Below are 12,399 nucleotides of genomic sequence, written 5' to 3' on the forward strand. Positions count from 1 at the left end.
CGCACCGCCCCGCGCAGCGACCCTCCCTCCGCACCGCACCGCCCCGCGCAGCGACCCGCCCCCCCGCGCACCGCCCCTGGATCCGCCCCCCGCGCACCGCCCCGCGCACCGCACCTGGACCCGCCCCACCCTGAGGTCCGCCCCCTCTGACCCCGCGCAGCGTCTGCCGCGCACATCTCGCTCCTCACCCTCGCCATCCTCAGTGCGCTCCTCATCTTCCTCCCCCGAGCATCCTTCCCTCATCTTCCTCCTCCCCATCATTCTCTCTCCAGCATCCTCCCCCCAGCATCCTCACCCGGGGCTCCATCCCTCCTCCTCCTCCTCCACCCCCGGAGGGACTCCAGCTCCCACAGAACCAACCAGGAGGGGGCGAGGGGAGGCCGGGCACCCCCACTCCTTCCTATCCTATCCTGTCCTACCCTATCCCATCCTATCCCATCCCCTTTTATCCCATTGTTCCCTTCACTGCATTCTATTCTATTCTAAGCTGTTCGAGTGTTTCGATCCTCACAGCAGTGCCAGGACAGAGGGGACACAGCCCCTTCCACCTGGGAAGGAAATCCCTAAAAGTAGCAGAGCCACAAAGCTCAGCCCTGATGCAGACCTGGTGGGAAGTGGGAAATCAGCCCCAAAGTTTGGATGAATACACAGGGAATCATGGAACAGTTTGGGTGGGAAGGGAGCTGGGGTTGCTCCGAAGGGTCAGGCTGCATCCAAGGGTGCTCCTCACCCACTCCTTCTCCTGGTGCTCCAGAGAAAACTTGGATTGTCAGCTTTTAGCCATGTGCTAGAGCCCAGCCACACCTCATTGCCTCTTTATCCCTTCACCTTCCTCAGAAATAATTCCCAAGGATTTTTCCTGCCACTGCATTTCTGTTATTTTTTTCTGGTTATTTTTTTTGCCAGAAAATGAATTTAGTTTCTCACTTTTCTATTTTCTATTCCCATTCTCCTGTTCCCAACCTTTTCTCCCTGAAACACACGCTGTCCATTCCTTTCCCCACCCACTTAAAGGGAATCCTGGGTGGAATTCATCCCAAATTCTGGCTGAGCAGTGCCAGGCTGCCAGAACCCTCCTGGCTCAGAGATCCTCAGGCCTCGCCAGCTTTCCATCTCCCATTTCGGCTTCCTCCATCCCTCCTGCTTTCCCAGAGGCCTCTCCCACCTCTTTCCCATCCCTGGGCTGGAATTGGGCAGCTTCCATGTGATCCGTACAGTGACAATCCAAGGGGAGCCATTCCCTGTAATTACTGCAATTAAAATCCGCATCATCGCTGCTTTTTGGGGTGAGCGGATTCCCAGCATCCGTGTCCTGCCATCCGGGGGGAGACGAGGAAAGAGTGGGAAAGGAATGACGGCCATGGAGCAGCGCCACCCCAAGGGTCCTGGCGACGGGAAGCTGCTCCAGGGAGCCCTGGGAGAGCTCTTCCCCCCGGACTGACAGAACTCCCAGCTGATCCCGCCGTGCCGGAGCCACGGGGTTTTCCTGGGTTTTCCCAGCACAACCCAGGAAGCTTTGGTGCTGCCAAATCCCGCTGGGCACGAGAGAACACCCAAGGTCCTCCAGGATATTCTCCAGGATCTCCTCCAGATTTTCCAGGAGAGCCCAGCACATTCCACCCTGGAATTAGTGGTGCCTTCCCCTCGAATTCCCTCTGATGTCCCGAGGCTGCTCCTTCCCGCTGCTCCCAGCACGGACACGGAGGGAGGAGCGGCCCGGAACAGATGTGAGGCCGCACATCTGCCCCGTTCCTGAAAAAATGCGGGAAGCTGCATCTGCCTCACTCTGAGAGCCCCTGGCAGGGCCTGAAGGGGCTCCAGGAGAGCTGGAGAGGGACTGGGGACAAGGCATGGAGGGACAGGACACAGGGAATGGCTTCCCACTGCCAGAGGGCAGGGATGGGTGGGATATTGGGAAGGAATTGCTGGCTGGGAGGGTGGGGAGGGGCTTGGATGGAATTCCCAGAACAGCTGTGGCTGCCCCTGGATCCCTGGCAGTGCCCAAGGCCAGGCTGGGCATTGGGGCTTGGAGCAGCCTGGGACAGTGGGAGGTGTCCCTGCCCAGAGCCTGCTGCCATCCCAGCGGAACATTCCAGCTGAGCTTTCCCATCCCACGGTCCGAGGTTTGTGTTTGGGTCCATTTAAACTCACCTGCGCAGGAATTCCCTCCGGAGCTCCTTTTCCTGCAGTTCCATTTCTTACCTGCAATTCCCCGATTTCAGCACCTGGAAGCTTTTCCAGGCTTCAGCTGACATAGGGATGACGACAGATAAAATGCTTAAATTAATTATTGAATTAACAGAGACATTCCCAAACCTGGCTCATCCAATCCCACTGCCTGGAAGGTGCCTGGATATGGATTTGAGGGCTGATCCTGCTGTTTTCCCTTGGAAAAATCTTTTCCAGTTTGAAATGGGACTTGGAGCAGGCGGCCATGGCACCAATGCCAGGATTTTCCTGACCCCAGAAACATCCTGAAGGGTTTCATCCAGAGGGGAGAATCCCTAAATCCCTTAAATAAATCCCAAAGACAGGGATTAAGTCAGATTTCCAGGGAATGCGATGGAGGTTGCTTCCCTCTCTGTCATCTTCTGTCAATCTTAATAATTAACATTCCTGAGAAATTCCAAAAAAAAAGGGGAATACCTCCACACTGGCACTCATCCCTCCCAAAGGGATCACCAGGTGATTCACCGCCAGGCTCCGCAGCCCGTCATTAAGAGGAGCAGTTAATTATTAAGTTAATTGCCCCTCTGCAGAGTCCGTTAATTATCAGCCGGGAGGCTGGGCCTGGCCGGGGTTCGGTGTCACCTGCAGAGCCAGCCTGGAACACGGAATTACTGGGAAAGGGGATTTATTTGGGGTTATAGATAAGGAAGAGACTCTGGATGCGGGGAATCTCATTAAACGAGGTATTAATTAGTCCTTTGGTGATGTAATTGACTGAAGGGCGCTGCAGCAGTGTAGGAATTCTGAAATTATATATTCATGTATCAATTGTATTTCTAATTAGGATTCTATACATAGCTCCGACGTCGAGGAACCTTGGGATGGGGCACGGATGTGGAGCTGTCCCCCTCTGGAGCCGGGGGTGTTCCACAGGGAAGTGACACCGCCCTCCCCCGCAGTCCCCAGGACGTTCCCAACCTCCTCCTTCCCAAATTCCCGGCCACAGGACCCACCCAGGGCTGTGGTGAGGCCAAAACCCTCGGGAAGGAGATGAAATAAATAATTGATTCCTTTTTTCCTGCATGGAAATTCCTGTTTCAATTCGATCCTGATGTTTTCCTGCTCTTTTTACAAAGCAGAATAAAATCTCCCCTTTCTGGGGAGCTTTTAAGCCACATTCTGTATTTTGGGGGTGATTTGAGGATGAGGAGCGGGAATATTTGGGCAGCGAGGCTGGAGATGAGCCCCCACTCCAAATTAATCCAGGATATTCCAGCTCCATGCACGCCCAGCAATCCCTTTTCCCAGTTTAACTCCCTCCTGCTTCCCATTTCACGCTGTGTATCCAGCAGATTTCCTCTGCAGTTCTCACCATACCCAGATATCCCAGGATGAATCCATGACCACCAGAGCGGGATACAGAAAATACCGGCATTTTTAATGACCCAGTGCATTTACAGAGGTTTGTGGGAACTGTGAGGGAAATCCTGGGAAGTGTTTCCCCACTTACGCCTGCCGGGATCCCGCTGCCCTGGGATTTCAGTCTCCTGAAGCCCCTGGGCACTGAGAATTCCCAAAATCCCAGCCCAGAGAGGGACACAGCTGCACTGGGGTGGCCCCCAAAGGAATGTCCCCCACACATTTCGGGAATGTCCCCGCATGGACAGGCCCTGTCCCCACATCCCGGCTGGGAGCAGCTCCCGAGTGCCAGCGGCGCTTTGGGAACAGCCACGCCCACAGAAGGATCGAGCCCCAAAATTCCCAAAGGCAGAGAGGAGCCTCTGTGGTTCCTACGGGAGCGGGAACAGCTGGAGGCAGAGCTGGGAGGGGATGCAGGGACTGAGCTCTGCCTGCGGCCTGCGGGATGCAGGGATTCATGGATGAGTTGGGGATGGAGGGATGGAGGCTCTCCAGGCTCTGGGGCCTCAGAGGGGCACTCTGGGTCCTTCCAGCTGTTCCCTGAGCCCCAGCTCCGGCCCCAGTTCCATTCCCATGGAGAGGACAATTCCAGTCCCATGCAAGGAGGGGACAGTTCCCTCCGTGCCACTGCGAGGTCCCGTGTGTGCTGTTCCTTCCCCTCGGCATTCCCGTGTCTCCTGTTGGGATTCCTGGTGAAGTGCAGTCTTGGCCTGGTTTTCCCAGCACCAGATCCCATTTTTTCCCAGCACAACCCAGGAAGCTTTGGTGCTGCCAAATCCCGCTGGGCACGAGAGAACACCCAAGGTCCTCCAGGATATTCTCCAGGATCTCCTCCAGCTTTTCCAGGAGAGCCCAGCACATCCCACCAGCTCTAGCCACGCCTCCCAGCATGGCTCCCAGTGCCAAACTGGTGCCACAAAGCCTTTTATACTGGGCCACCTCTCCATGGTGACAGCCCCACCTCCATATCCCAACTTCTCCAGCGGATGGTGCCTGTGGAATCTCTGGAGCACGCTGGAGTCGCTACCAGCAGGCCTTGGATCACTCGGAGGCTCCGAGGGGTCCAGGGGCGCCTGTGGCACCGGGAAGCCCCCGTGACTCGGCTGGGGTCGGGATTGGGCTCTCTCCAGCACGGCGGGAGCGGCGGGCTCAGGCGGCCAGGGTCATGTTGCGCAGCAGCCACTGCTGGGCGGGCCGGGCCCGCACTCCCGCATGGTGGGCACCAGCCGGTCCTCCTCCGACGGCTCCGCCAGGCACTGGTTGCTGTTCAGGTGCCTCAGGGTGAGCTTCTGCAAGGGGCGACAGAGAATTCCCGTGAATCCCAACATCCCGTCGGGAAGATCCTTCAGGCCCGGCCCGGGCGCGGCATGGGAACCTCCTGGAGCACGCAGGGCCTGCCAGCCTCGTCCCACATGGAGCCACCCAGCTCTGCTGGACCAACACATCCCCCAGCAACGGGAAGGCAATTCCAAGGAACTCTCATTGCCAAGGCACAGCTGCTGGATGGAGGAGTTTGGCCTCCGTGGCCACATGGAATGTTTGTGAGCTGATGGAAATGTATCTGCTCACTATTCCATGGAAACGCTCCTGTTCCCAGGGCATTTTTCCTTCTTGGGACACCCCTTCTGTTGCCACCACATTTCTGAGGGATGGGGAAGGAATAAAACACCAACTGTTGCACTGGGAGAACAAATTCCCGGAGCAATCCTGGGAAGTTGAGCAGGAAATTCTGCACTTCAGTAACAGGGCAGGTACAGCCCAGCTGAGCCAGGGCTGCTCCCTCCCTCCCTGGGCACCCTGTGCCAGGGCCTGCCCACCCTCCAGCCAGCAATTCCCAATTCCCAATCTCCCATCCAGCCCTGCCCTCTGGCACTGGGAAGCCATTCCCTGTGTCCTGTCCCTCCAGGCCTTGTCCCCAGTCCCTCTCCAGCTCTCCTGGAGCCCCTTCAGGCCCTGCCAGGGGCTCGGAGCTCTCCCTGTGTCCTTCCCTTCTCCAGGGGAACATTCCCAGCTCTCCCAATACCCCTGGGAATGGGGAATTTCAGGATTGAACTCCTGCCTGCAGAGCATCCACTGGAGCAGAGCCCGATTTTATGGCAAGGGAACAAAGCGGGAAAACCAGGATGGGCAGGAAAATCCTGGAGGCTCCCAGACAGGGGAGAAAGGAGGGATTAATCCCAAAATTCATCCCAAACAGCCCGGGCTGAGGGCAAACTTGGGATTGCCTTAGGGATAGGGGGGCTGGGATGGTGGGAGCTGCTTGAGGGCTTGGGCTCACCCAGGAGGATAAATACTGATATAACAAAAAAAAATATAAAATGTGTAAAAAATAGAAAAGACTAAAAAATACGAGAAAATATAAAATAATAGAAAATAATAAAAAAGATTATATATAATATAAAAATATAAGATATAAATACTATAATATAGATTAATATAAAATATTAAGATTGATATATTGTATAAAATCACATGGATTAATATAAAATATAAGACAAAAAGATGTAAAATAATATAATCTAGATGAATATAAAAATATAACGAAGAATAATAGGTAAGAATAATATAAAATATAAATTAGTATAAAATAATATCATCTAGATGAATATCAAATATAACATAAAGAATAATATGTAAGAATAATATAAAATATAAATTAGTATAAAATAATATAATCTAGAATAATATCAAATATCAGATAATAGAAAAATAATGTAGCAGAAAATAATATAAAATATAAATTAATATAAAACAATATAAATTAGAATAATATGAAATATGAGATCATATAAAAATAACATTAAAATAATGTAGCAGGAAAAAATATAAATATAAATAGAATATAGAATAATATGAAATATGAGAGAATATAAAAAGAATATTAAAATATAAAATATAAATTAATATAAAATAATATAGAACAATACGAAACATGAGATCATATAAAAATAATATAAGAATAATATAAATAATATAAAATATAAATTAATACAAAATAATATCGAATATTATGAAATAGCAGCTAATATAAAAATAATATAAGAAGAATGTAAATAATATAAAATATAAATTAATATAAAATAATTTAAAATATTATGAAATATCAGCTAATATAAAAATCATGTAGCAGAAAATAATATAAAATATAAATGAGTATCAAATATTATCATATTATAACTGAAGGAGAATCAGGAATCATTTTAACAAGTGTCTGGTGCTCCCAGGGCTCACAAACACCATTTATGTTCATTATTTGTAACATTTCTGTATAATATCATATTTATGGACTAATGTGGCTTTATAGTCCTAGATGGCATAATAAACCTACACTGGTGTTCAGCAGTGCCAATTGATATCTATTAAAGTTCATGTATTTGTATCAGTTTTATTTTTATCTAGAAATAAAAATATGTAAAAAGAACACCTATAGAGATCAAATCTTAAAAATATATGAAAAAAGACTTTTTTCTGGCGTTCCAACTGAACTGCTGGGAAATTCCTGCAAGGAATTTGGTTTTTCTCCTTGGGCTCCTCCACTGAGTGTAATAAATTCTCTCTGAATTCCATGAAAAAGTCGATGAAAATTCTGGGAACAATTATATAAAAACTCTATGAAAACATGTACCAAATTCTACGAAAATCTCTGAAAAATCCCATGAAAATCCCATGAAAATCCCATGAAATTTCTATGAAAATCCCATGAAAATCCCATGAAAATCCCACGAAAATCCCACAAAAATCCCACAAAAATCCCACAAAAATCCCACAAAAATCTCACAAAAATCCCATGAAATGCCTATGAATATCCCACAAAAATCCCATGAAATTTCTACGAAAATCCCATGAAATTTCTACGAAAATCCAACAGAAGTCCCACGGAGAATTCCACAGAGAATTCCAGGAAAAGCCGAACCTTTTTGAGAAAATCTTTTGCAACTGGAATGATTTTTATGTGTCGGAATAAGAACCAAACCTTCACCTCCTGCAGGTTGGAACAATCCCGGTGACAGCAGGAGATCAAGGGAGCTTAATTCATCTAAAATGAATTAAAGCTAATAATAATTAACACTAATAATTGCTAGTAACTAATAATCACTAAGACAAACTAAGAACCAACACTAAACATCTGTTCTATCCTAAAGCTACAAAATCCCCTTCTGTCTTGTTTTATAGGAGAATTCAATATGAAAAAATTCTGTTAAATGATATGAAAAGGGTGTGGAAAAATTCCATCCAATTCTACGAAAATGGCATGGAAAGTTCTAAGGAAAGCCTGAGGAAATGATATTTTAAAATGATATTACACTACATGAAAATGATATGAAAAATTCTATCAAATTCTATGAAAACTCCATGAAAAAGTCTAGGAAGAACTACACAATTTGATGAAAATCCTATTAAAATTCGATGCAAAATTCCATTAAATTCTATGAAAATTCTATGAAAAAAAACTGTAAGAAAATTCTATGAAAAACTGTAAGAAAATTCTATGAAAGTTCTGGGGAAACTCTCCGAAAGAATTTAAGAAAATCCTATGAAAATTCCATCCAAAAAATCCATACAATTCGACGAGAAATCCAATGAAAAAAAATCCATGAAAATTCCATGAAAGAATTCCACGGAAATCTACCAATTACAGACAAATGAACATTTTTTAGACCCTCCAAAAGATACAAGAAGTTAAAAACCTCTGACGTTTCACCTCCAAATAAAACAAGCCAGAAATCCCGCCGAGCTCCTCCAGCAGAGACCAGCGCGGGAAGACTCCCTGGGAATTCCTTACCCCACTACATCCCAGATTTCCTTCCAATCCCAACGTCCCTAAAGGAAATAGTCAGTGGGGCTGTAGTAAATCTTCCTAAAGACTTCCAGGCGGGAATAATTCCTGAGGATCCAGGTCTGCAGGGGGCTGCCATCGCAGGCCTCCACCGTGGGGCCCTGGGAGCCGTCCTCGATCCTGCCCAGCGTCAGGCACGACTGCGTGATGATGTGCAGGAATGTGCGCCTCTGGAAAACCGGGAATGCTCAGCAGGAAGAGCAGGGAAAACACACAGGGATAGACTGGGAGTTACTAATGGACAACAGGCTGGGAATGCTCCAGGGCCAAAGTTACTGATGGAGAATGGGCTGGGAATGCTCCAGGGCCAAAGTTACTGATGGAGAATGGGCTGGGAATGCTCCAGGGCCAAAGTTACTGATGGGGAATGGGCTGGGAATGCTCCAGGGCCAAAGTTACTGATGGAGAATGGGCTGGGAATGCTCCAGGGCCAAAGTTACTGATGGAGAATGGGCTGGGAATGCTCCAGGGACAAAGTTACTGATGGAGAATGGGCTGGGAATGCTCCAGGGACAAAGTTACTGATGGAGAATGGACTGGGAATGCTCCAGGGACAAACATGAATATCCAGAGGGAAATTCATGGACTTAGCTCCACCCAAAATCTCCACCCGGCTCTTGAGACCATTCCCAGGATCCAGAGCAGGTTGTGGCTCCCAATCCCGCCTCTCCAGCCCCTTGGATTGCTGCAATTCCCCACTACAAAGATCCAGGCACAGATGGGGTTTTTCCTGCACAAGCCACCCTGAATCCCATTTGGGAATGACCCAATTAAAAATAGAATTAATTAAACATTTCTGACTTCTTTTCCCAACAATTCCAGCTTTTCCCTCCTGGTGCCAACTCCAGGTGGGGTGAGATGAAGGGAAGCTTCCCCTTCCCTAAACTCTTCCCACTGTCACCCCATCACTGTGGCACCAGGGCTGGAGCAGCTGGAATGCTCTTCCCACATCCCAGCCCTCACCCTCTCTTTTTCCATGTTTTTGGCTTGGGAATGGAAAAAGTGACGTGAGGATAAAGGAGCCACTAAAAATACCAAGGCCAAGTGTCCCTAAAATGTCACTTGGAGTCACTGCCAGGGACATCAGGGCTGGATCACTCGGGATCAGCGCTCCCTGTTCCCATCTGTCTGTGAATCTTTCCAGGGAAAGCAGAGGTCCTTGAATAAAGGACTCAGAATTCTCTCCCAGGTGTTTACAGGATATGAAATATCCAAAGGTAGCTGATTCCTCACATGAAGATAAACGTGATGGTGGGAATCCAAGCAGGCTTTTCCTGGTATGTGGATTCATGGAATGGTTTGGGATGGAAGGACATTAAATCCCATCCCAATCCATGGGCAGGGACACCTCCCACTGTCCCAGGCTGCTCCAAGCCCCAATGTCCAACCTGGCCTTGGGCACTGCCAGGGATCCAGGGGCAGCCATGGAATAACCTGTGCCAGGGCCTCCCCACCCTCCCAGCCAGGAATTCCTTCCCAGTATCCCATCCATCCCTGCCCTCTGGCACTGGGAAGCCATTCCCTGGGTCCTGTCCCTCCATGCCTTGTCCCCAGTCCCTCTCCAGCTCTCCTGGGGCCCGTGCAAGGGGCTCGGAGCTCTCCCTGGATCCCTCCCTTCTCCAGGTGATCATTCCCAGCTCTCCCAGCCTGGCTCAGGGAGCAGGAAGCTCTGGAATGCTGGAGCAGCAGCTGTGGAGAAGCACGGAGTGAGGGCACTGCTACAGGCGCTGCTGGAGGAGCTGCTCCAGGGGTTGGGATGCGGCACAGGGATGGCACCAGACTTACCTCGAAGCTATATTCCCATTTCCCAAAATACTGAGGGAAGGGAAGACAAAAGGAAAGTGGAGTCAGAGACCCAAGATCCATCTTTTGTGCAGCCCCTCAGCTCTCCCCGGATGGAAATTCCACAGCTTTGCAAGGACACTGCGATTAGGGGCAAACAGTGGCAATTATACAGGAAAAACCCATGGAATTCTGAGTGGGAAGGGATCCATAGGGATCACTGATCCAACCCCCAACCCTGCCAGGATATCCCAACAATCCCATCCTGTCCCTGAGAGCGTTGTCCAAACATTCCTGGAGCTCTGGCAGCCTTGGAATAAACCCTGAGGGATTCGTCAGAAATAAACCTGGAGGGATCCATCAGGAGTAAACCCTGAGGGATCTGCCAGGAGTAAACCCTGAGGGATTTGTCGGGGACAAACCCTGACATCATCACCATCCATCCACAAGGAATTCAACTCCTTCCTATCACCTGTGACACATTTCCAGCCTTATTTTTTCCCTGGATTCCTTCCTGCGTGTCACGTGCCAAGATTTCATCCCTCTCCACATCCAGAGGTTTCCCTGGATGCCACAACGGGAATCACCCTGGCTGTGGGAGCCTGGAATTTTATGCAATATTGAAATAACACAAATTAAACTCAATTATGAGATTATAAAAAATTAATAATGGCAGGAAATCATAGAAAATTCCCTGAAAGTCCCTTTGGGAAATCCCTTTTTAGGATTATTCCATGTCCAGCTTTTGTTGTCCAGTGCCAAGTCAGAATTCCTAAAAACCACCCCAAATCCCTCTGTGCAATTCCTGAATAAGCAAGGAAAGGAACAATCAGTGTAATCCCACTGGAAAACCAAATTAATCCAAACAAGGGATCCAGGCAATATCCCAGAACTGTTTCTCTGGGAAAAAAAAAAATTGGAATATCACAACTGTTTGTGTCCTTGGGAAATCAATCCTGGGTATTAGGAATGTTTGGAGGTTAATAATACACCAATAAATATATAATTAATGGAAATAAAGCAATACAAGGGAAAATGGGCAATATCTGAATATTCCAAGGAAAATTGATAATAAAAGGATTTGGTCAAGAAATCCAGGGATAGGGAATGCAATGGGATGTTTTCCAGGAGAACAAGTGGCCAACCCTTGGAGATGCCATGAAAACCCAGAGTATTCCTGTTCTAGGAGCTCCATCTCATGGCCGAGCCGGGATTTACACAATTCCTGGGAAATCCTGCTCACTTTAAGGGAAAACCCGGCCCATTCCCTGTGTGTGTGTTATTGGAAGAATTCCAGCTTTCCAGGCAGGAAGGTGACACCAATTCCTGTGAAATGTTGGAAATACCTTTAAAAATCCAACGGCTAATCCATCAGTGTTTTCCCACCTTTGCAGCCATGGAAAAATCCAACAGAATTCATTTTTCACATGGATATTTTTCCATTTATCCCTTGAGGAATTGCTGAGCCCAATGTGGAATATCCCAGTTCTAGGGTGGGAAGATCTGGTGTTTTCAGGTGCTGCACCTTGAGCCAGTGGCAGAGGGCAGATCCCACCATCCTGCTGCATCAGGAATGTTGGATCCAGCGGGATCCCCCAGGAATTCTCCAAACAAAACCAGCCTGGATCCCTGGAGCCCTGCCTGCATCTTCTGGGACAACTGGGAGCAAGGGAATGTTGGGTTTGGAGATGGATCAGGAACCTGGGACACCAAATCCATGTCCTGGACCTCTGGATGTTCCTTAATATCCATCAAAACCAATAAAACACGGATTAAAAATCAATTTTCATCCTCATTTCCTCAGGAATGAAGAGAAGGAAGGTGCAAGACCTGAAATTCCAGGGATTTCCTGCTGGAATGAACATTCCCAAAACCACCCAAACTTTGCAAAGTGTGCAGGGAGAAAAAGAATCTCCTTGTTAAAGAGAAAAGGGGTTCAAATGAAAATGATGGAACTGTTTCTGTTGGAAAAGCCCTCCAAGATCCCAAAGTCCAACCATTCCCAGCACTGCCATTATCCCGTGTCCACATGGCTCCTAAATCCCTCTGGGAATGAGGAGCTGCCAGGGCTGGACAAGTCTTTCCATGAATTTTTAATTTTCATCTCCTGTCTCCCTTAAAAAGAAGGATTTTTGGCCATAAAATCCTGAGATTCCACACTTCTTTTATATTAATTTGGGAATTTCATCCCA

The 12,399-nt window shown here is 48.2% G+C and overlaps 1 protein-coding gene across 4 annotated transcripts in view; it reads right to left on the reverse strand.

The window, feature by feature from the left end:
* Window positions 1-3,586: 3,586 nt before the first annotated feature.
* GALNT13 (polypeptide N-acetylgalactosaminyltransferase 13) overlaps window positions 3,587-12,399 on the reverse strand; it is a 50,840-nt gene continuing 42,027 nt past the window's right edge. For 2 of the 4 annotated variants that reach the window (XM_039555148.1, XM_039555150.1), the window contains 2 exons: window positions 10,211-10,240; window positions 7,306-8,595 (listed from right to left, as the gene is read on the reverse strand). In XM_039555148.1, the coding sequence (XP_039411082.1) occupies window positions 8,410-8,595; window positions 10,211-10,240 (216 nt within the window). In that variant the 3' untranslated portion in view covers window positions 7,306-8,409. Of the gene's footprint in view, window positions 4,878-7,305; window positions 8,596-10,210; window positions 10,241-12,399 lie in introns of those variants that run through there. The other 2 variants (XM_039555149.1, XM_039555151.1) reach the window with 2 other exon arrangements.

This window comes from Corvus cornix, chromosome 7 (genome assembly GCF_000738735.6).
Source record: "Corvus cornix cornix isolate S_Up_H32 chromosome 7, ASM73873v5, whole genome shotgun sequence".
NCBI classification, from domain to species: domain Eukaryota; kingdom Metazoa; phylum Chordata; class Aves; order Passeriformes; family Corvidae; genus Corvus; species Corvus cornix.